At 39.3% G+C, this 25,895-nt stretch overlaps 1 protein-coding gene across 7 annotated transcripts in view; it reads left to right on the top strand.

The window, feature by feature from the left end:
- tcf4 (transcription factor 4) overlaps positions 1-25,895 on the top strand; it is a 177,401-nt gene that overhangs the window by 146,783 nt on the left and 4,723 nt on the right. For 5 of the 7 annotated variants that reach the window (XM_026174486.1, XM_026174485.1, XM_026174489.1 and 2 more), the window contains 4 exons: positions 3,702-3,781; positions 3,985-4,194; positions 19,023-19,161; positions 23,362-23,527. In XM_026174486.1, the coding sequence (XP_026030271.1) occupies positions 3,702-3,781; positions 3,985-4,194; positions 19,023-19,161; positions 23,362-23,527 (595 nt within the window). The remainder of the gene's footprint in view (positions 1-3,701; positions 3,782-3,984; positions 4,195-19,022; positions 19,162-23,361; positions 23,528-25,895) is intronic. The other 2 variants (XM_026174488.1, XM_026174492.1) reach the window with 1 other exon arrangement.

Genomic DNA, 25,895 nt, shown 5'->3' with positions numbered 1-25,895 from the left:
ATATCGGATTCATATCGGTATCGGCAGATATCCAAATTTATGATATCGGTATCGGTATCGGACATAAAAAAGTGGTATCGTGCCATCTCTATCATAAACTAGAACAACAAAACAGCTTTGTTGAATTTTGCTACTCTTGGCACTTCAATTTGATTAACCGCTGCAGGAGTCATGGTCGTGCTGCTCCACCGCTAACCGAATTTAACAGTAATATTGGTCACACAAACTCTGGAAACCAAATCACAGTTCCTAAACACAAATAAACATCATAACACTAACAAATATACAACTTAAACTCTCACATATCTTTAAGTCTTTCTGTTTTCCAAATAAAAAAATATGGTATTATAGTGTAAAAAATACACTCCAATGCATTAACAGGATTCAGTTGTATTTTTCAAAACTTACTTTTTGTTCTTTTGATTTTGTGACTCTGTGAGTTTAACTGTTATTTAATGAACCCCTTGACTTTACCTAGTGTAAAAAAATACAGATTCTCTAAAAAGGTTTGCACTGGCTGAAGGTTACCTCTGACTTGAAGTTTGAAAGCACTTCAGAATTAAGTTAACAGCACTGGGTTGTTTCGACTGGTCTGAAACCTTAAATCTTTAATACAGCTCTGGGGATGAGGAGAGTATTAAGTTATCCAAAATATATTTAAAACACTAACTGAAACTATATATTTAATTGAATAAACTAGGGATTTCTTTCCTTATCAAAAGTGCAATTTCTTGTCATAAGACAAAGCCAAAATAAGGCATTAATAATTGCTGTCTCCTCTTTGCACCCCTCCTCACTCTCCTATTTCCACCAATTACTCCTTCTCTCTGTGGATGCTGTAAACTCTAGCTGCTCCTTAAAGTGAAAAATGACTTTTCCTAATAATAGTTGTGTCGAATTTGTCTCTAATTGTCGCTGCTACACACACCGTTTGATAGTTCGCCGCCGCGCCTTGTGACTGATAGCTTTAATTACGAGCACCACTTCGACAAATCGTTCACAAACCTACCGGCTCTGCAAACACAGTCCCCCTCCCCTCTTCCTCCTCCTCCTCCTCCTCCTCCTCCTTCTCTTCGTCATTGTAGCTGTCTAGGATATTGCCTGCTAAACCATAATTGGTGTTTATCATTGTGTCAGAGTTACTCCACTTTTTACAAATTAGAAATGAAGCCTATTAGAGCAAACTACATGCAAATTGATATCCAAGGCTAATTTTGCAAGGGTGTTTTACAGCATTGGACTCGGAATAATTTACCCTGCCGTTTAATACATATATTTGTATTTGCACATGAATGTACCCAGGTGATTATTCATTAATTAGCATATGGAAATGAGCATGTAATATGAATAAAGGAGAGGGGAGAGAAACGACTGCGAGACAAAGTGGGAAGACAATGAAAAAGAGAAACGTGCTAATGAGATGAGATCAGAGTTACAAGGAAGAGATCGGCGGTGAGGGCAGAGAGGGGAATGGAAGGGGTTCAAGGAGAGAGAAGGGGGAATAAAAGAAGAGAGCCGAAACAAACACAGGAGGAGGAGGAGAGGTATAAAAAGGGAGGAGGAAAGAAGGGATCTTTAACCGCCTGGGCAGGTTCCAACATGGGCAGGTTCAATCAACCATTATAGATCAGCATAGATGGTAAAATTATGAATTTGAATGAACATTAAAATAATTACTTTTAGCAGTTGTTACGTTGTGTTCATTGCTAGCCATCATTTTGTAATCCAGTTTCTTGTTGAAGCAAACAGGGTCTTGGGAGCAGAATTTTCTTAAATCGAGAAATCTACTGTAGCTTAATGTCTATTTTTAGATTGACTTTTATTTAAATGTATTTGGCCACAGTATAAAGTACTTTCCAGAAGTCAAATGGTATGCATACATCTCTTCCCTAACCTTTCTGAGTAAAATTCTGTGCTCTCAGAAATAGCTTTATATTTCTGCCACCAAAGCACTTCCTAGGTCTGATTATTGGACCAAGGTATTTATATTCCCCTTTCTGAGAGACAAGAAGTTACTAGACTCTTTCTTTCAAATTAATTTGGACAAGTTTTATTCTGCTTGTGTCTTTGGGAGCCGAAGTTAGCAATGTAAGAACTTTTAAGCATTAACCTTCCTGAGGTTTTTCTTATGCCAATATGACCATAGGTGCAGATGTGAGATAGCTAAAGCATTGGGTGGTCAGTAAGACAAGAAATGGGACATTCAAGTGTCACCTTATTTCAAAGTGTGTAGTGATATTAATAAAAATATGAATTTGCTGGGCATACCTGTATTCAGTGTTGCTATCAGGTTTTATACCACTGTTTTACAGTACAAAACACAAATAAGTAGCCCCAGCGTGGGTGCAACAGCAGCACCTTCCAAAAAGCCTCTTAAGGTACAATAACAAGCTGTTTTTAGCTTCTCCATGTTTGTTCTGGCAGAGTATTACCGTTCCCAATACAACCCTGAAAGGGGATTTGTGACTTTGTCTGGAATTGAACCAGCAACCTTTTGGTTGCTTGCTAACTGTATTGACCACTAAATTGTTTCAAGAATAATTATAGCCCATATGACAAGATTATTCATTGCTTGGTTAGACTTGGGTACCACCAAAACCTGGTCAGATTTAGGAAAACATCCAAATCTGACCAAAAAAAGCTTTTATAAGCTTTAACAGACTTCCCAAATTTAGAAACTTCTGCTCTCAAGACCCTGTTTCCTTTACAGGAAGCTGGATTACATACATATTGTTAAAAATTTGCGATATAACGGTTGTATTGATGCATAGCAGCTACAGCATGTAAAAATGCTCTCATGGACGTGTTCAGTGTGAGGCTAAAAAGGGTTAAAGCACCTAACCAAGCTGACCTCTGAAAGTTGTAACTAAATGCAACTAAATGATGGTGAAGGTGGTTCTCATGGTCATTTTACACATTTCTGTGAGACCAGTTTCTTCTAGCACATTCCAAACTGGCTAACATGCTCACCGGCCACAGCCCATTCTTGTCTCTTCTGTCATCTGTTGAAAGAACTACACATACTGGCCTGTCGTCTCTCAGAAACTCATATTAATGTAAATTTGCACAAGTCGCTGTGTCTCCTCTGCCTACCAGCTAATGAGACCTTTCGATTCAGATGTGGCCCTTCAGAGTGAAAACCAGCACAAAAGCAGAGACGAGCAGGAACACAAAGCTTGTTTATTCTGCAGAGGGCCCATGCTAATCAACCACTTGTACCTTTTCAAAGACAAAAGCCTGATATTAGCATTTTTGCTATGAGATATGAGTTGGTTTGTTTTTGTCTCCTCTTCCTCGTCTCTGTGCCTATTATGTCTGATCACCACGAGTGGATACGATTAAAGGGTCTCCTCGTGTGTAAAGACGTTTTGTCTGGCATTTTGTGCTGCACGTCGAGTGGCTTCTGTCTTTGACATATAAAAGCAGAGGTTTTGGCTCTATTCCACACGGACATCCAGCCATTTTCTGCAGGGTCACGGAGGGTCGGTGTGTATCCAGTGTGCACTGGGCCTATCAAAGAACACATACAAATGAAGACATGTCAGCTTGCACTGTAAAAAAGCAGAAAAAAAGTTGAATTCCCATCCCGATCACCTACTCATATCCGCCTCTGGTCTGAATTCTCTCAAGTTGCCCTTGCTTTTAATCTGCCTCAGACCTCTCCATCTCAACATGATGTGTCCTTGTCTCCTCTCTCCTAGCTGCCAGTTCAGCCGTCTGGTCGAGGAATGGCGGGCAGGGAGCATCATCGCCAAACTACGAGGCTCCACTGCACTCTCTGGTGAGCACATACATACACTAAAACACCTGTGATCATCGGTCAGTTCACCCCAAACCGTATTTTTCCACTTTCTCTAATTACCCATCACAGGTGGTAGAAAGCAGTTTTGTTTCTCAAGGTTTTGAGATGTCCTGCACAAAAAAAACCAGTTTAAAGGAACATTTAGCAGGTTTCTTATCTCTTTTTGTCCTTTCACTCTGCAGCAAAGTCGCATCGAGGACCGCCTGGAGCGTTTGGACGATGCCATTCACGTACTGCGGAGCCACGCGGTGGGACCGTCAACGGGTATGGCCAGCGGTCACGGAGACATGCACGGCCTCATCGGGGCCGCACACACGCACAACGGCGCCATGGGTGCTCTGGGCAGCGGATATGGAACGGGGCTGCTATCGGCTAACAGACACTCCCTCATGGTAGGACCTGAGTTACTCTGTCTATGCTGTGGTGATGTCATGGTTAGTAGAACCAGGCACATTGTGAAGTCAAGTCTTGTAGGAGTTAAAAAGAAAGCATTGCTTAAATGTTCTGGAGCTTCACCAAAGACTTTAGCCTACAAGTAAAAGAGAATATCTTACAAACGGACAGAAATTCTGTTACTTCAACACAGATAATCAGAGGCATGTGATTCTTTAAAAAACAGGCTTACAAGATATTTAATGAAACTTGATTCATGCTCCCAGGACTCTAAAAATAAAACTTAAAAACAGCCTTTCCTTTTGTGCTGTTAATTAGACCAGATTTGTATATTTAAAAGTCACTTAGAAAATGTGAAACTTCACACAACTGAAAAAATGTGAGGAAGAGATGAGAGCAAACATGAATGGAGAGGAGGTTTAAACTGAAAACATGAAGTGAGACAGCAGTAATGTTTTCCATATTTAAGACTTTGGGGCCCTTTTTTCAACTTGAAACAATAAACATAAAAAACAAAACAGCTGTGTGACATAAGGAGATGTAGGAGGGCGAGAGAAAGCCCATTATAAAATACAGTACACAGTATAAACAATTCCAGATGCTTGAACATCTTCAGCCAAACCTGCGTTGTTTACGTCTTAAAGCTCGGGCAGTATCTGAAATGAGCTATTTTCTGTCTGTTAGTTCAAAGTTCTTGTCACTTGTAGTCACATTAAAGGTGCTTTTTGTAATCACCCTCTGCAGAATTTAACAAAAACCTTCACCACCAGGGCGCAATGTTTTAACACGATTTTGTGCGTGGACTGCCTGTTAGCTTTTACTACCACCATATCTTCAACAGGCTTTGTCGGCTTCATCTATATTTGTATTTACAATAAATATGCGCTCTCAGTGACATACATGTGTAAATAAGGGCTTCAGTCACTCACTGCGCCATCCTGCGGTACAAATTGGTATTACAAAAAATTATAGCATGGCCCTTTTTCAACTTATGTTGAGTCCACTTCGACACCATATGGAATATCTTAAATTACAAGAATACCTTTAAAGTCAAATTATGTGCATTTCCAGCTCCACATTGTTATATTTAGACTTTGCGTAATTCAAAAAAACCCAAAAAACCTTACTTACCTTGTGATGGCCGTTTATGTTGTTTTAAGTGTTTATGACACAAACTGTTTTAGCTCCTGTCCCTGTAAGGCCCCCTTCTTATAAGCTCCCTTTATTCCTATTGGCTGCCCCTCGGCTGGCTTCCGCAAACAGATTTCCGTGTTTTTGAGGACCACCTCGTCCTCTTCTCCTTAAGGAGATTCCACAAAACAAATTCTAAACGTAATAGAAAACATAATTTCTCTTTTTTGAAACCGCCACAGTTGTATTTATGTATTATGTGAGAAACAAGATATTTGAAGACATCATGTTTTAGTTTTCAAAGTTTGCAAATACTCCTCATTTGCAGGCCTGTTTTTTTGGCAGCGTTTTTGATCCAACAATGTTTTGTTGTGGCTGTAATGAGCACAGCAGGCTGTAGGGGATGCCAGCAGCACTTTGCTGTGTTCCCACTACAGTAGTTCAGGAGCTTTGTCCCTCTGTCTCTGTTCTTTGTTAAAGTATTTACTTTGAAGTGTTGTTTTCTAAATGGAGAGCACCTGTGGTTGAAGGGCGTGTTGTGTGCGTTGGTGTGTGTGCTGGCTGGCTCCCCTAGAGATCATCTTCTTCTCACGCATGTCTGTCCAGCTGTCTCTGTATACTGCAGATCAGAGTTTCATAGGTGTCGTCCAGTTTTGTCAGTCTTCCTGCGTACAGTCGTATTTTTATTTGTCCTTCCTGCTTCTTTAGTCTCACCATGCGTTTTATTGGGAACACGTGGGCAGCCTATTTTAACCCAACACAACAACCTCTGTTTTTATGAAGCTTAAACAGAAAGTTTTGATTCTACTTGGTGACATTACAGCAGTTGTTGGTGTACAAAGTGTTTCAAACATTTCATCCATCACATGAGGAGGGCTAGCCCCAGTGAAGCGCTGTTGAACTAGATTACACACGCAAATGCTTCTAATAAACCTCTAAGTGTTTAATAATGAGTCAAATTAGGATGTGTCATTTTTAAGCTGTGCAGAGAAGTCTTAGCTGCTGATCTACTGGGGACATTTCCCTCTTTTAGCTTGTGCTTTGAAGGCATGCTGGTTGGGACCAAAGCTGGGCACAAGAAAGTCACTATTTCACTGCTATTAGCATCGTGAAGAGAAAAGAGCGAGGCATCCTTCGTGTGTCCATCCATCCACAAATCATTAGAAACTCTATTCCTTCCTACAGTATTAGTCAGATTTTAATGAAACGTGCATACAATGATTGCCTAAAGGGACCTCACACAAACTTTGCTCAACGTAATGGTCACATTTGTCATTAGTCAGTAAATTTTTAATACCCATTATTTTGTGTGATGCTGACAATGGCAAAAATAATGTGTCACTTTCTACCTGTACAGTAATAAATTACTGTACCCTGTGAATTGTGGGTTATTAGCTTGATGTTCAGGTTTAGAAACTAGTTTTGGGGATAGTATTTGTGGAGAAACTGACAGGTAGGTTTTAGTGTTATGCAGCTACTTTCATCAAATAGTTTTTACCAAAATAAAACCAAATAGGTCAGTTTGGTATTCTGATTTCAAAAGACATTTAAATTGTACGCTAAAGGAAGTCAATAAGAGGATGATATAATAATGGTAAATCCTGCAAATTAATAGGAAGCTTAATGATGTCTCTGTTCATATATTTAAGAAAAAAAACTACTCACAGACTTTGGCTGATATTCAGATTTTAAGTTCTAAAAACATTTTAAAAGTTTCTGTTAGACTTGAGAGACATGAAAAAATGCGTTTGACGTGACGTAATTTTAAGTTTGCTGTTAAATTTGCTGTCTTAAAATGAAGGGAAATACTTGCAAACTACTTTTCCGCTTCATCTGGAGATCATTCTAAGCACTTCTTTGCTCTTTGGACGTCCCCAGATACAAACTTGGCATTATGCTTCATGAAGTGATTTGGAATTTCAGCCCCGGAAAACATTTTGCGTTCACTTCTTGTTAAGGTTAATATTTTTCTAAACTACTTTTGGGATTAATAGCAAAACTAATCCAAATACATTTTGGATTTGTTTTTATATGTAAGCAGCCGGTGGAAAAAGAGAATGAAAATGAAGTGACGGATGAGTGCTGAAAAACAGTGTTTACTTTCGGGCTCTTTAAAGCACACACGCACACAGAAGCTCATAAATGACTCCCTGTGTTGTCATTAGGACCCATGTGTGTGTGTTTATTCAGGCTTTGGATTATTGGCTGATAGAAAAATAGACTCATTAATGTAAGACTGAAAACACAGCAGCTCTGTAACTGCACACATCACACCCCCTCTGACTGGGTCACATCACTTCACGGGGTCTCCCAAACTGTTTCTTTTCATTTTAAACCAGTCCTTATTGGACATTTCTGCAGAAGCGAAGGAAAATAAATTGAGACCTTTTTATAAGATGTTAACTGGCTTAAAGTTCTCTTGCAGCTACCTGTGTGATGAATGCGATCTTCAACATTGATATAAGTGTGAAAATTTTTGAAAAATATTGTGTTGAAAGTCTTCACTTGTGTGAACAGATGTAAACTTTCAGCTCATTTTTTATTCCCATGGTGTCAATTTCTTGCATTTTGTCAAAGCTGCTGGTGTCTTACAGAGATGCACAGTATGTTTTGGCATCTGTACTATAACAGGTCTCTCACTCCAAAACTGTCACATATGGACGCTTGTAACCTGTTGGCATCACATTTCAATGTACTAGATAATTTTTTAATGGTGCTAATGTTTCCAGAGGCAAATATAAATCCAAGCCTCAAGTTTACCAAGTTGTTTTTAGTGACCAAAGCTAACAGGTGAGTGAAAGCAGAAGTAAAAAGTGAGCGAAATGTAGCACAAAAAATGAAGTCAACAAATACTGCAGTTCCTCCAGCTGTCACTTTAGGCTGCCTTCAAAAGTGAGCCAATCTCCACAGACTCAAGCATTAAAATGCCCAAATTTACAGTGTGGTACAAAAATCAGTCTTACCCTCTTAGGGTAGTTTCTCAGTTCTAGTCTTTTACTTTAGCACTAATTAACTGTGTCTCTTCTTTGCAGCCATATTGTTTATGAATGCAGCTTGCTAATCAAACTTGCTAGTGTTGCTAGCTTTTAACTTAGTACTCCAACTTTCATCCATCTAAGATAGCTTCTGACTTCACAGCACAATGTTGAAGCTTCAAACTTTTTTTTTTTTTTTTTTTTTTTTTTTCTTTCAGAATTGTTGTCTGAAGACCAACAAGGATACCCAATGGATTTAGTTTGCCAAATGGATCATCGTGGCATTGCCGTATTGGTCCATTTGGTCGATCTTTGTTTTTATTATTTATTATATTTTATTTTCAGATGTTACAGACGGGACAGACATGAGTGAGGGATAGGAAAGGGAGAAAGAAAGAGGAAAGAGAGGAAAAACAGAAGGGGAGAGGGACAGTGAGAAAGGGGGGGAGAAAAAAAATAAAAATCTCCTGGATCACCTGTTGAGAGAAGAATAGAAAACAAGCAAAAAAAAGACAAAAAAAAAAACAAAGCAACATACTAAACACAACACCATCGCATTAATCTAGCTAAGTGTAAACAGCAGTAAATACTAAATATTCAATGTTGTTGTGCAGCACGCAGGACAGATGTGCTTCGAAGTAGCAGCCAAGAAAGGTGTAATTTGGGTCTACGAGCAGTGAACACCCGTGTGCATACCTGTGTGGATCAGCGCGCTTGTATTCCAAAGGTTTCTCCATGTAACGATCTGCTAGGGAGTGTGGGGGGGCCACAGCCCCGTCCTCCAGGGTGTGAAGAAAAAAAAAAAAAAAAAAGCTTCAAACTCCAGTTCCCCGGCTGATAAACCCTTTAAACTCCACATGTGGACTTGTTTGCTTCTGAAAACTGTCTCTTAAAATAAGACATCGCTGCGTCAGATGCAAAGGACACCTTTTGCACGTCTCTGAAGCCACAGCAGCAAAATGCTGATTTAATCAATTCTGGATTTATTTTTAGCAAATAGAAGCATGACTGACAAAGACTGTGACCTAGGAGGCGAGTATTGTGGTCTGTGTAATAAAACCTGGCTCTCCTTTAAACATCTTAGCTTGCCATTGAATATAGTTAAGGGATATTGTCATAGGTTTGGACAAATAAACTCCATGTACTCATAATTTAATTTAATGAACGTTTTGGAAAATTAGCCACAAAGGCATTGTGGAAATTTATTGGTGTGTGTACAGCATAAACAGGAAGTTTGAAAGGAAGTGACTCCATAGAAATGCAGGGAAAAAAAGAAACAAGTGAGAGAGGAAGGGGTGATGTCATCTCCAAAATGACTCCATTGTCTTTGCACTGAGACTGACTACTTTTTCTATATGCATGCATGCACTATCGCTCCTTTCCTACCTTTCTTCCTTCCCCTTCCCACCCTTTTCCTCAATTTTTTTCTTCCCTTTCCTGTCTTTCTTTTCCTAGTCCCCCTCCTCTTCTGTTTTCACTCTTTGTTTCTCATTTGTTTTTGTTTTTTTCCATTTACTCCCCTACACATGTGACTACTCTGTTTTGTGTCTGTTTTTAATCATTTCTTTCCCAAACACACACACACACACACACACCTTTGTCTCATTTTACTTTGTATTATTACATATTTTTTCTGTCCTTTTTGTTTTGATGTTGCTGTCTAGATGTACTTACTTCTCTTTCTCTCTTGCTGCACACACGCACACACACACACACACACACACACATACACATACTCACAGCTGTATGTAGTTTGGCAGTGTTAGGCAGAGACGCCTGCAAGCTGAGGTCATAACTCTGGGAAAACAGGTGGTAGACTGATGTGAGAGGGGGAGACATATACAGTACATAAGCATCAGTGCATCATGCACACAAATTAAAATATGTAAAGACAGAAGTTAGCTCATGGGTTCCAACATTTTCCCTTCTGTCATTTAGGCATGCTGTTATTCAAGTGACTTAAATGATCTTGGACCATCACTGGGCTGATATCAAAGTAGCTTGATCCCATCATTGCATGCTGCCAACAAAGCAGATGAGCAGCAAAGTGATGTGACATTTAACTAAATGTGATCTGATTTAAAACAAATTGGAGAGGAAGAAAAGACTGTGCTCCCCAGACTCTCACTGAAGGTTTTAGAGTTTGTTTTCTGTCTCTGCAGTCTGCCTGCCAGTGATGTGTTTAAGTCACGCTCATTATTTTACTGCATCCTGGCTCAGTTTGGAGGGTGTCTCTAAAAAGAGGGGAAAGGTTAAGAGAGAAAAGCCTCTCTTCCTCCCTCCATTAAGCAGGGTTACAGTAAAGTGAAATGGATCATAATCTGCATCAGTGCTGTGAAACACATTTATGTCTTTTAATAATCTGCAACACTAAATTCATTCATATAAGCTGATAGAAATCTACTGCCCCCATTTACCTCCTTACAATAGTAGTTACAATCTCCATGTTAAGGCACACCGTGGTTTTTTTCAGACAATGGTATGCTTCCAACAAATCCCTGTGGCCTAAAATTTTTCATGGAAAACCTTCCCAGAAGAGTCGAGGCTGGAGCAGATTAATGTGCCTGGTTTTTAATGGCATTTTCAGTTATAATATAGAGTAGAATTGTAATGTGCAAGTGGCCCCATACTGCTGGCCATGATGCCTCAAAATAGGTGTAAAAATGGAAGTGATGTGCTGACTGCACAGCAAAAAACTGAAATGAAAAGAAAAAATGTTTAAATGCTTTAAATATGGTTACCATTTATTTCAAAAGAACATAGGTAGTTTCCTTCCTGCTTATATGGTCGTAAAGTTGGGTTAAAACACTTTGCCTTTGCGCTCTGTTCAACAGCTCTGCAGTGTATTATGAATATTTATGAGAGAATGAGGTTATGATCATTGGGTATTTGTGTTCAGCCTCTTGTTCATGAAGATAATTAGATAAATAAACTGTAACAACCTGGATAATTACGTGATACAACATAGTTTTGAAGCAGAAGCAATGGAACATGCATAAATCTCATCCATGTTTATATGAAAATCCAAATGGGACAACAATTTCATTTTGTATTGTTTAATAAATACTCATATTACAAATAAGTAATAGGAACATAGCAAGTATGCTTAATATTGAAAAATAGTACAAGTATAAAATAAATGAACTTCATCAGCTTTAATATTCAAATCTATATTTATATACATAAATTAAGGAAAAAGAAAAAAATATTTTAAAAAAAGATATTTTAAACAGTATGGACATCTTTGCAAAAAGTAGCTGCTGTCCTAGATTCAGATCTGAAAATCTTACATACATGTAGCTAAATACACTGAATCTATTAAAGAAGCAGTGCATGTCAACAGTGCATATAACGTAAAGAAAGTTACATTTAAAAAGTTAAAGGGTGAAAGCTGCAAAGCTGCACTTTTAGATTTAAACACAGTAACTGTTAAATGTTTACACAAAGTTTTCTTTGTAATTTATCTGTTGGTATCTTAAAGGTAAAGTACTTAAGACTACAAGTAAAAAGTTGGGTTATTTTTTAAACAGAAATAACAGATCATCCTGATGGAATTTGCTCCAAAAGAGGAAAAAATAACAAGAACAACATTTTTCCACATGACATAATTCCATTTCTGTCCACCTATTTTCCTCTGTTTCATGTCTTATACTTAAACGGCATTTTAAGTGACAAGGAGTCTGTCGTCCTTCACTCCATTAATTAAATGGAAATTGGGGAAAAAATGCATACATGTCACACCACTGGAAAATGTCACTGTAGTTTCCCCTGTGGAAGTCCAATGTCAATAGCAGTCTTGTGTGTGTGTGTGTGTGTGTGTGTGTGTGTGTGTGTGTGTGTGTGTGTGTGTGTGCGCGCGCTGATGTTGCAGGTGCTTTCTGTCAAACGTTCAGTGTGCACAGAGGAAAGGCTGTGTTCAATGTTCCAGTATGTGTAGCAGTGTGTGCGCTTGTTCAAGTTTATTTACAGTTTCATTAGCAAATGTGTATCACAGCTACAGAAGAGTGTTGCATTGTAACCGAGTGGTTTACTTTTGGGTCTCACAGTGATTTAGCATGTCTTTAAAAACACGTCACAGAGGTGTGAGCGTTTTTCTTTTTTCTTATATTTACTGGAAGATGTTTCCTCGTTTTCTGTTTTTGTTTTTTTTCCACTTTTATCATAAAGAAGCAACAAATGAAGAGATTTCCTTTGAATGTTTTTTTAACTTTAGGTTAACCAAGTAGTTCAGTCACTAAAATCTAACAAAAGACGACTGTAACAAAAATAAGATAAGAGGACGCAGTTACCAACATGCTAAGGTTGGGACACCACACTGGACACCCTGCTTTATGTTATCTCCTCTCCTGCTCTGTGCTCTGAATTTTATCTTGCAGAGTTGGTTTTCTTTTTGCTTTTCAACAATAATTGAAAACGACAAATGGAAATTGCAGGAATCCAACTAATGCAGGGTGAAATATTACAATTTACAGAGATGCAAAGTTTATTTTCCTTCTCTCGGATTTGTGACCGCAGCAGCAGGGGCAGACTTCTCCCTCCTGTTTACGACTGCATGAGAAATGTGTGTCATCCCGTGACCCAGAAATTCTCTTCTTTCTCTTCTCCTTCATCTTCCTGCGCAATCATTGGATTCGCACACTCGTTTTAAAAGAGTGCACTGATCCCACTGATCAGTAGCATTGCAGATGACAGGTACTCAGCACCTTTGCCTTTATGTTTGTCTCTGACTCTGCTTGGTTCATTGCAAGAACATTTATACAGTACATAAAATAATGGAATTAATGTTGTTGGAACAGGGATAAAATCAGATAAGATTATTTTAGGATGACATTAAAACAAATTTTTCCAATATCCTTATATTGTTACTAATGTAGAATGTTTACACTGTAATTCTTTGCCTAAAGGTTTGCCGAACAAACCCTTTTAGCCCTTATTAGGTGCGATGGAAATGTGTTGCATATCAATGATTGTCAAATAGTTAAACGGAAACAAACGTACACATGCCTGTCAGACTGAGACATTATCCATCAGCTTATTGTTTGATTTTTTTTTTTTTTTATAAATCTGGGAACTTTTTAAACTTGAACCTCTTAACATTCACCAGCCTGAGTATGACAAAGTCTGCTACTGTATTTCCTTCAGCAGTACCGTCTGAATGCCTAACCACAAAGCCTCACGCAGTGTAAACCAGCAGTAGTTCCTTAGTATCTACCAAAAGCTCTTAGGTAGGTATTCGGGAGTCTGGGTTTCTGTTAAAATATATGAAACAGGATGTTGACTGATCTATCCACCCCGGCCTCCTCCTGCACAAGCGTTGTGGCTTTAGCAGCTGCAGTGGTTGCTTAGCTTGTACACAGCGAGAGAAGCAGAGACTTATGGAGGCACTGTTTACTTTTTTAGTTCATATAAAAGTTTAGGGATCACTGGGATAAAGGATGAGAGACTGGCCGTTGAGCCACTTGTGCCCTCTGGTCACTAGGGAAAAATATGTATTCCCCAGTTGGTTACCGAATGGTTCCTGCTGTTGCTGGGAAAAATCTGCTTCAAAGAGTGAGATCCACCAGAAACTTTTTTGTGATTGCTTTGGTTGCTAACACATTGCCACAGTCACCTGTAGTTGTCTAGAGACATTTGGAGGTTTTTCAGTGTAGCTGCAGCACTGTAAACCTCTTTTTGATTAATTTTACCTAGCTGCTACCAGCAACTGTTTGCCAGCTGGTTAAGGACCACATTTTTCCCTAGTGACGTGTGGTTGACAGAATGTTGCCGACCAGTCTCTAGGCCTGTGTCACTGGGCCCTGAGGGGAAGTTGGTTATTTAAATCAGCGGTCTTCAACCTTTTTTGCGCCACGGACCGGTTTATGCTCAACAATATTTTCATGGACCGGCCTTTAAGGTGTTGCGGATAAATACAACAAAATAAAACTAGTACCGGTACCGAAGAAAAGAAGATTTATTCATAACACACGTGAAAAGACCCAGGAAAACCGAGTAAACGATAAAAACGATAACAAAATAACGCTGAAAACCGATAAAAACCCTGAAAACCATACATTTCACACCTGAGCCTCAACACTCGCGGCCCGGTACCAAACGACTCACAGACCGGTACTGGTCCGAGGCCCGGGGGTTGGGTACCGCTGATTTAAATCATATTCATTACATTTATAATGACTTCTCTTCTTCAAGGCAGCCATTCTTTATTAGTTATAGTCAATCAGAATTAAACCTACAGAGGTATATTTTTCTATTTTTATGTTTAATCAAAGTTGCATTATCATGTGAAAACTGGAAAATTAATTTTGTCTGTTACGAAGTTGTTGTGACATGTTAATGAATTCGTGACTGTTTTTAAAAGTCTCCCTGCTGCATTCAGGGACATTCTGACATCTCCGTTTGTTGAAAAGCTGATATTATATTTAAACCTGAAGAATGGTGCCTAAGTGGGTGTGGCTGCACCTTGTGGTATCTATCGGGTTTACACCAGCAGCAGATCAGTTTATGTGTAATTTATTTATATTTTTCTCCTCCATCTGTCTCCTCATCTTCTCTCCTCGTTGAACTAAATTAAGGAAGAGACAGGGAAGGCTTGTTGAAATATAAAAGCCCTCCATTAAAAATGTACGAAACCCTCTCCGTTTCTCTCTCTCTGCTGCCATTTTACATTTGGGAATCCAGGCGGTGATGAAAGGCAGAGAACGGAAAAGAAAAGACAGAAAGAAAGATGAGAGGCAAACAATAAATAAGGGAGCAAGCAGACGTATGGACGGATAGGTGGAGGGCGCTCAGTTTGAAACACACACACATGCGCGCACAGAAACACACACCCATGCTGACAAGCCTGTCGACATTTTGTGATATTTGCACGGAGCGAGAGGGGAGTTTGGCATGTGGTGGGCAAGACCTCGCTGTCAGCCAGCTGGATTAACAGGCAGACAGAGGGATTTGGTTTTCAAAACAACCTTATTTACACTATGGTTATCCTAGGATACATAAAAACTGAACTAGTGAAGCACAGCATATAAGACATTTAAAATATATGTCAAAACATACCTTCACCGTTAAGATTTGATCTAGTTAAAAGCTGATTTTCTGAAACTGACAGCAATGTGTAACACCACCTCTAGACCTCATCGTCTTTAAAAGTATTAGAAGCTGAAGGAAAAAGTGTGATGTCATTGGGTACTTATTTAAAAGGGAAAAACAATAAAAATACATTTGTGTTGCTCTGTCATCTGCACAATCCATATACACTGTTTCCCCAACTGTAGCCTTCAAACATGCACTAAAATAAATAATTTTTCTAGATAATCCCCAGCAGATATTAACTGGTCTTTCCCCAGTAAGAAGCCTATGTGACGTCAGATTGTGCTGATACGCGAAAATCAAAGTTAATTGTCTGGTAAATTTTTCTCTAGCAAGTGGGGATCATATGTCCTTCTTCCTGCACCTCAGGCACCTTCCTCACCTAAACCACATGGAGCACGTCCAGGAGTGCAATGCCGTTTAAAGCAGTCCCTGCCATGTGCTGCATGTGGAAAATGTCCTGACTTGTCCTCAAATTGTCACAGAGTAAATTTGTGAAAACAGCTTCTGTTGGACTTAAGTAAATGTTTGCACTAGCGTACATGTCCAAATTTCATAGGGCAATAAACTCCAGATTGCACCGATGCATCCGCCAGTGTTTGAGTGATTTCTAAAGCTCTGTATGCATGTATATGTGAATGGATGACTAGAAAAGCAACACATAACATGATGTCTATTTACCAATGCAGCATCCGGGATTTCCTAGCTGGATGTGCTTTCTACTTTCCAAGTTGGAATCCTGGTCCTGCTTTTATTTTGAGTGTCATGTGTTTTTTACGCTAATACCAACTGAGGCACACGGTGCAGCAACTGATCATAAAGACTTTTAGGAGCGCCGATTTCACGGTGCATATATGTTCTTACAGAAGTTGAAGAATCACATAACCTGCAGTTTAGTGACACAAGAAGGAACCTGCTGGGGCCAGCTGATGCTGAGCTTATCAGCAGCTCAGAGTTTTGTATGGGGGGATTTTACACATCAAAGTCCATTTCCTGGTCTTAGCGAGGAATGCATATGTGAAAAAACGTGTAAATCCCTGAGCAAGCGGCATGATAAATCGCCTAAAGTGACTTCACTTTGAGTCGGTGTCTTTGGAAAAGTTTGAGAAATTTGCTCACCAGACTTCTGCAGCCTGCTCTTCATCTCAGCGTGAGACCAGCGAATCAACGCTTCATTAGCTGCTGCTAGCAACACCCCAGAAAAACTCTTATATCATTCATTCAACCTTTATATATGTAGTATGGCCCAGTGATATCAAGTTTACCACCTTTGCATGGGTGCCCTGTGCACAGAGGACTATTAAAACACATGCATTTAGGGAAACATTAAAACTATTAAACTGCAACGAAAGTATACAAATAAAATGGATGAAGGATGAGAACAAGCCAGGTGAGAATGGTTGCTTCATTTAAACCCCTCATTATGGAATCAGGCCAAGTCAATATTAAATTTATAAACCACTACATAAGAAGGTGGCCCTGAACCACTAATACATACATCTAGACTGCAGATGACATCAGCCAAATGGATACGTCACTGGTTGCTGATTGGTCAGGGTAACATATCCACTCCCAAAACACCACGAACACTTTGTCAGGCTGGGGGAACGAATAAAATAGTAGCACGGAATAGGCTCATTATAACAGTGTGTCTATGCAAAGTTTGAGCTGCCATTCAGCTTTGATTGGTGTGTAAGGTCTGTACCCGACATTCATATCGGACTGTTTTACAGCATACCCATCATCATAATTCATATTTATCAACAGCCCCGCTGAAATGTTCAAAGTAAAACAAAGCTCAGGGAAGGGAGGGTGAGAAAGAGACCAGAACCACAGGATGCCATGAGAAAGCTGGCATCACACACAAACAAGCCCGCACACACACGCACACGCACACTTTAAAAAAAAAATCCATCTCGTGCCAAAACAGTGAGTCCCTGCTGGAAGCTACTTGGTGCTCTGGGAATTAGAAATCCCACAATTAAACATATGGGCATTAAGATAATTGTCAGTTGTTGTGCTGTCATGTGTGTGTGCATGTACATGTGTGTGTGTGGTAGACAGATGGATAGGATTCAGCAAAGAACACACATACACACACGCACCCATACAGTATTTCCCTGAAATCCACATGAAAAACAAGGAGACACAATTTGGAGCCAAAAAAAGAAGAAACTGTAAATATACATGTCAGACATGGAGATATGAACCTGTACTGAAACACACAATCACACACAAACACACACACTTGTGAAAACAGGGAGTCTGGAAAATTGGAAAAACGGAAAATTAATAATAAAAAAAAAAACACTGATGGGAATGATGCATGTGAGATTGGAAAGATAGGAGCGATGGGGATCTTCAGTGTATTAGAAGGGTGAGGTTGCCCTCAACAGGGCAAAGACAGAACTACAACATCTCAGGGAAGAAAGGAAGGAAGAGTTCATTACAATTTACAGTGTTTGTTTCATGAAAAGTGAAATGATACCATAAAATTCCTAATATAAACAGACAATAGAAATGAAGTAAGTACTCTAATTAGTAATAAATTAAAGTAATAAAAGTATTTTCCCAAATCTTATCCCATTACCTCGGTGGGTTGTCCATGACCTGGAGGATTTTAAGAGGGTAAATGAAATTCATACATTTGCTTCATATAAATATCCATACTAAAGGATTTTTAAAACTCTTGTTAGAAACTGATAAAAACTCAGCTTAAAATAAAGAAATTAGTGTGTGGACTAGTGCTTACTGACTTTCAAGTGATATGTCGTAATGTTTAGTATTTTTCTTATGGTCAGAAAGTCATGCAAAATAACCAAAGCCATCAGCGAACTGATCTGATTAAAAGGATATTGCCTGTGTAACAAAACCACAGAAATCCATTGTTGTCCAAAAACTATTGAAAACACATCAGTGTTGCAGATGTTGCACTTGGTGACATGTTCCTTATTATAATGAACACACACATGGACTCAACATAAGCCATCCTGCTGCCAAATTCAACAGGGTGTCCTAATCCGCCTTTAGAAGTAGTCCCCAGTAAAAATGCTATATAACCTTGTATGATTAACCTGTTTAAAAACTACAGAGTGGTTTTTTGTTGTCTGTGGGGCTCTTCTCTCCTTTCTCTGTCTCCTCACCCCTCAACTGGTTGAGGTAGATGGCTGATCCTGGTTCAGTAGGAGGTCTCATCATGTTAAGAGACTTCTTCCTTTCCACGGTTGCCAAGTGCTTGCTCATAGGAAAGACGGTCTCTTTTTAATATTATAGTCGTTACCTTTCAATGTGAAGTGGCTGAAGGCAAGTGTTTTTTAAAGTGGCAGTGTATAACTTAAATTTAATTAATTAAAGTGACAGACATATATATCGTTGTTTTTAATCAAGGTCAAACTCCTTTAAATTCAGAAGGCTCATGAGATCAAAACCCTGCTGGTAAAGAAAACCTCCACAGAAATGACAAAAGTTAAGACATTCTACAAAAGAACCTGGAGAACATCAGAGTAGACCAATGCTCAGATTACATCTGGACTTAGAAACTGGAAGATGCTTTGTTTTGCAGTCCTGACTGTAGACAGAATCAGAGCAGCTGTTCGTTGAAACTCTCCCTCACGCCTTTCCTCTCTGTTCTCCAGGTGGGCTCTCACAGAGAAGACGGCAGCAGTGTGGGCGGTTTGCGTGGAGGACATTCGATGGGGGGTCAGGTGCCGGTACCTCAGCTGCCGGTTCAGTCAGCCACCTCGCCGGACCTCAGCCAGCCTGACCCGTACCGTGGTGAGACCCTGCACACTCATAGATAAATTACAAAAACGCTGCATCTGCCAGTGTCCCCAGATGAATGTTCCCTGGCTCACACTGAAGCATAAACCTTTTTCTCAACATCAAGTGTTTATATGGAAAAAAAATCGCTTCGATTCAAACGTACGCACAAGAAAGAAAGAAAGAAAGTACTGGTATTCTCGGCTGTGTCTTTCTTTTTACCAGATGTTTCATTTCATAAATAAGAACAATGTCCAGATAAAGAAACAAAGATGCAGCAGTGATGGACAAACAGTACCAACATCTGCCACTGCTTCGTGTAGGCAGAGGAATCTCACATCAAGGGTTTGTTCATGTGCAAGCACAAGAAAGGAGTGTTTCTGGGCCTGTATGATGATAATAAAAAAGTAAGCAAAGACAATGGACAAACATGATTTAAAACAATACAACGATCCAAGAAAGAGTAAAGGCAGCATCTCTCAAGTAGATCATAATTAGTAGGAAGGAGGAGGAGAAGAAATTGTCCAAAAAAGAAGAAGAAGTAAACAAACAGAAGAGAAAAAATAGGAGGTCTGGAAGTTAATCCCAACACAGGACAACCTAAAAAAGTGCAACCAGAAAACATACAGAAAAAGAAACTGGAGATAAACTGGAGGAAGAGAAAACTGGGAAAACCTTACCTGGGTCAGGTTCAGAATTTCATCGCCCGAGCAGGCTAAACAAATACACCGTGTGTGTGATATGAATATGCAGGAGGGAAATGTGTATATGAGTGCGCTGTGTAGCAAATTAGCCCTGTGCTCAATTTTAAAGGCTGAAAATGACTCTGCTGGCAGCAAAGTTCAGCCAGCGCCGACCACAGCCAAGTGTGTAATGAGGTGAGAGGGAGAAAACACACATACACACACTCTGGCAGAAGAAGAAGAAGCTATTACTCCTTACTTCTGCATCCGTTCATAACTCGTACACACACACAGGGCTGAGGGTGTGTGGAGGCTGTAAATAAAGGCTATTAAAATGGATTTGGCAGCAAGCGCACAATTATAGTGGCAGACCTGTGGCTTCCTCCTCTGTCTTCTTCTCAACTTCAAAACAATTATTAACTTTAATAGTTATGTTATATACAATATTGATGGTATGTTGCATTCATACTTGTGCAATATTTATGGTATTAGCTCAACAAACTGGGTAATGTTATTTCAGTGTATAACATGTGCTGATACATGGATTTCTATATTATTAATATAATTTTAATAGTCAGTTCTCCCAAATTAAACACGGCTTTTAAACAAACATAATCCATTTGGTGCATCCACAGTCTGGTCCACTCAACCAAAAGGACACATTTGGAAAATAAGGATTTATGTCAGTCTTTGCAGTTGTGATTCAGAGTTTTAAACATGTCACGCATCACAGCCATTATTTATTTAAGCCATGAGGTTGCACCTATAGGCCTGCAAAATGCGAACAGAACAGTGTAGCCTGGTTCTCTGAAGCTTACATGCAACAGCCTGTGTTCATAATGTTTCATATTCACATTTGCTATATAGTTTTACAGCCAAATAAAGTTTCTATTGTCAATAAACACGAGTATGAAACATTTACTAAAGCACAGCCCATAAAAACTATATATTAACAGTTACAACTTAAGTGCAGAGAAACTTCAAACATGAGCTGCTGCTCTGCATTTCTAAAATCCTGATTAAATTAGGCAGTTTTGTCTAGCAAAAAAACAGCACAAGCATAAGTTACGTACAAATACTGTACTGCAATATCACATATATTTATGTGAAATTACTCATTAGAAAGAATGTTGGAAGTAACCGAATGTTTGTTTCCTGTCACACAATCATTTATATCTATGTCAGCTGCCCTAAGACCACCAGAACACACTGATAATGGTCCTCTCTGTTGCTGTCTAACTGATAATGATAGTAATTTCATTTCAGTTATTTTTTCAAAAATGTGTAACAATAAGTAACAACAGAAATATTTTTTTGACAACATAGAATTGAATTAAACAGGAAAACCACAAATTCATGACCAAAGAGGTGTAGAGTGAAGCCTTAGACTGTTATATCTTCCCTTTTTCCAGAGAATATTCTAAACTAGAACAGTTTTCTAGCTGGATTTTACCAAAACAAAGACCAAAGAAAGTAATAAATGAAGAATTAATAATAACCAATGTTTCAAAAACAGTGATATGAATTGGAGTAGAAGTGGAGAGCGGCACCTTATTGAGAGCTTATGGTGCAGGGCTGGCAACTGTGTTCTATAGAAAGTAGCTTTGATTTGTCCAAAACATTGCTAGATTTGTTGATAAGTACTTAAAAAAAACCACAGTATCAGAAATAATAACTGCAATAATTAAAATAGATAATAGTAGGAGAACACAAAAGAAGTATATACTGGGGTTTGCTACTAAATACTAGGAAATAGCTGTAAGTATATAACAACTTTGGCAAAAAAAACAAACTCTGTTAATGTAGCAGCACATTGTTCAGAATAAGAGCCTGCTGGACAAAGGACACTTTGAGGACCTTTAGTCAGTTTCAGATTTCGTTTGTGCGGTGCATTGTGCTGTAGCACTTTGTTAACACCACACAGCTTTCCAGTGTTAACACACGTCAGACTTAACCTCTGCTCACAGCTTTTGAGAACGCCGAGCGGTAAAGGAAGCTAGAACACGAGGGAAGGATGTGAGTAAGACAAAAGAAACAGCCCTGAGAAGAAGCTTTAATTAACATGGAGGTGCGTCCTCGAATTTCGCGTTTGTCTCCGCCGGCGTCACTTTGTGACTGCGTGTTATCAATCAGCCATTCAGAAGCACAAAGTCACTTTTCACAGTTTAACGTCTATTTCGCTGCAGCTATTTATGCACAAACACACAGTTGATTGTATGTAAAGAGACACACACACAAACACACCAACCAAACACGGGACGTCACTCAAAGCTGCTCACAAAATGCCTCCAGTCAGGCAGACGGGGATTCAAAATGGCCGACAGTTGGCTGGCGTGTGTGTGTGTGTGTGTACAGGGTGAGGGGAACACAGTGCTCGAGTGTTTTGTGTTGACTGAGATGCTGGCAGCGTCCCAGTGACGGATCCATACAGACGTCAAATAAAGACTGCACTGTTCAGCTGAGGAGAGAGACAGTCAGAGGGTAGAGAGGCTGTACGACTGCACCACGACTCTCCAGTGGCGCCATCTTGGAGGTTGACTAGAGAATTAATAGGGTTCAACCAGGACTGATGCTGCATTCATGTCGGAAGCCTGTGAAGACGAGGAACACCATCTGAAATGTTAACCTAAATGAGCTGTTTTTAACCCAACAAGTGAAACCAAATATAGACACAAAGTGTCAGTTTCGTTTTTTTAATCAACATATCAGACATTATACCAGGTTCATCAAACTGTTACATATAGTGTGCACTTTCTCATATCTCCACCTCTACTATAATACCCATCCAGCTCTTGTTACAGTGCTCTGCAAAATATCATGTAAATGCTGTATAATGGTTACACGGCATGTAACCATTACACTTCAAATTTACAGCCGATGCTTCTATTTAAAATTAAACATTTTATCACAAAAGCAGCAGATATCAGAACAGTTTTTTACTTTTTACACACGTTTAACGTGATAGTTTTAATCTCCACATGAATGTCAATACTTTTTAAAACTGAAAACAAACCATGAATGTCAAAATCTGGTAAAAGTATTGACTTTAAACAGGACTGTAAGTACATTTAATTTTATAGGTCCCTGTGTTTTCTTGCTTGTAATAGAAACAGCTCGTTTTCAGCAAATATTAGTCCCGTGCTGCGGTGGCACCTGGAGTTTATGTTAACGTTAAGCATGTTAAGAAGATGGCTGGTTATTAAAACAAGCCTTACACTTACTTACACTTAAAAAAGGTGGAAGAATCAACGTCTGTGGGTTTAGATTATTATCCTAAAATGAGCTGTAAATAAATAAATGAATAAAATCTTGTCAAGCAAAGAAATGCTATTCCATGCAAGAGATTACCCCTAAAATTATAATTTCATATATCAAAGTTTACTATTCCCTTCACAAACTGGCACATTCTGGCTCTTTCTGGCAACCAATCATTTATTTATTCTGCCAGCTGTATACCTGTGTACCGGGCTCATATGCGTTTACCTGTTTGCACCATTTAACCCCTCCCATCTTCTCATTTCTTCTCCTGCAGCTCTATCCGGAGGCCTTCAGGGCCAGAGCACCTCCTCCGTCAGCTCGGAGATCAAGTCTGAGGACGAAGGAGACGAGAACCTCCTGCAGGACTCGAAGCCCCTGGACACCAAGAAAGAGGACCCCGACAGCAAGGAGCTCAAATCTATTGAGAGGTCAAGATCTAGGTAACCCCGCCAACCTCTTAGGCGTTCGCTTCCATCAAAACCCTCAGCTGGGCTGGGACACGCATTTTCCCAAAACACCTCAGCGCTCGGAGACCTCTCTGGTCCCTGTGTCATTGATAAAGAGCAAGACAAAAATAGAGCATGCTGAAATTATAAACCACAATGTGACCAATATGGGATAAAGCAGAAGTAATAAAATGCTCAAATAGCAGGTTTCAAGGTGGAAAAAACTAGCTAGATACATGAAAAATCAATGTGAAGAATTCTTATTTGTGTTTTATTATATCTTTTTACCTTAAATAATTGACTTCCCCTAAATATTTACTTAATTTAAAGTATTTTTGTCACTTTTTGGAAAAGGACCACAGAGAAGGACTTAAAGCTTTGAGTGTTTTGGGAACCAGCCTCTGGACTTTGATGAAGTGACCAAGTGTGTTGAGAAGCAGCTAAATATTTCAGTAAACAACGAGACTTTGAGTCCGTGTTCACCTGGCATCTCCCTTTTTAACTGAGCGGCTGGTTAAGTTACGGCGCTGTTGAGGGAGGAGCAGAGGTTCCTGGTGGACATGCAGCTCCTGTTTGATCCCGTCAGTCTCTCCATGGTCTTGAGCCTGGTTTTAACTGTTTCTCACACACCAGAGTAGAGCCAGCAGTCAATATTCTCAAAGAAGTGTTGTCTCGCTGTGTCAGGGTCGGGAAATCAACTGCAATGAAAACACTTATGGATATTCTTGCTGTTGGCGAGAAAGCTTAATGTTTTAAAGGTGTGAAACCTACTCATTATGGATGTAAACACTTAAGCAAGCAAAATATGAAGCGATAGAAAGTGTTGTTGTTTTTTCCCGTCCTGGATACAGTGGAGCAGCCTTCAGCCCTCCAAAGATAAACAAGATGTTTATTGTGGTTTCTTTTCACCTGGAGGACAACTCAATCGGAAACATTTGGATCCTAAACCCAGAAATTTGTACATGATGGTGGCGGTCATGTTGATAATTATGAGGTTGATGATACTGAAGGTTTTTGAAGATGAAGATGAGGAACATAATACTTGTTTTTTTTTAACTGATGCTTTTTTACAGGGTTTGGGAACATATTGTCATGTGATCCAGCAGGAAAGCACACATTTGTATAGCTTCTAACTCAAACTACCATAAAAATATAATTTCTACCAGCAGGGTTGTGCAGTCCGATTATTCGGTGCATCTTTGCAGAGGAATTGCACGGATTGCCTACTTAAAAAAAACGATATATATATCTGATTGTCTTTCTCGACATAAACTAAGCACTCTTTCTTATTATCTTCTTATAAACTCGCTCACTCTCATGTTGTCAGCAGAATGCAGCATGGCACATGATTAACAGCAGTGAGTGACCCAGTGTCCTGAAAGGGTTCAAAGTGACAGAAGGCAGAGATTTGTGAAAACGCCCTTTAGCCCCAAGTTGAAGTCACCAGCTTTGTATCCAGGCAACCATATGCACAACAAATCACGTGATCACAAGAGTTAAAAAAATCTGTGGTAAAAGTTGTTATTATTTTGACTGTTATTGCACCCCAGAAGATTATCAGACACCCCTACTAACCACACCTCTGTGTCTGTCTCCTCAGCTCATTGAGACTAGCACCTTGTGGATGTTTTCATTATATACCAAACACTCTCAAATTTGACCGTCTGTTTAAGCCACAGATTTTCCCATGTCTACCTGTTGTTGTGCTGTGACACATCAGAGTCACTCCCCGTGTACAGTGTTGCCTGCTTTTTCAGTCCCTGAAGGGAAACTCAAACTTTATTCAGTTTGTATTTAAGATGCGAGTTGTTTCTAGCCTAACAAACCTGACTTATAGATATTTTTCAAAGGTAAGAACGCTTAAACAATCACGAGGATGCTAGGAGACTTGTCAGTCTCATAACCACTGCAGAGATCAAGTAATAAGGCAGTTTTGTTTTACTGTTAACCACCAAATAAACTAGCTTAGCTAGTGACAGCCAGTTAGAAAATATCCAGGCCTGGAATATTCCAGGCTTTTGAATAATTATATACACTTGATTGTTTCATTGTATCTATTGTTTATTCTGGAATTGAATTTGATAGCAGTAAATTATCATTCTTTCTGCAGACTATTATTATTAAGCCTTCATTGTCAACTTTTTGTTGAAGAGGTGCGTATTATATACATATGTTGTGCTTCTAACCAATACCTTCTGATGAGTTGACCAAGAAGGTGAATATCGCGCAAGTAGCAAATGACCAGATGATCCCAGTGCTGAGTGGGAGAGTTAATCAAGTTAGTGCTGCTGTGCAAACAGCAGTCTGTGTGCATGCTGCTGAAGAAAGTCTCTCCCACCAGCACTGCATCAGATTGATTTCT

The sequence above is a fragment of the Astatotilapia calliptera genome, chromosome 7 (genome assembly GCF_900246225.1).
Source record: "Astatotilapia calliptera chromosome 7, fAstCal1.2, whole genome shotgun sequence".
Taxonomy (NCBI): Eukaryota; Metazoa; Chordata; class Actinopteri; order Cichliformes; family Cichlidae; genus Astatotilapia; species Astatotilapia calliptera.
The sequence above is the reverse complement of the archived record's forward strand: the minus strand, read 5'-3'. Positions and strand labels throughout refer to the sequence as shown.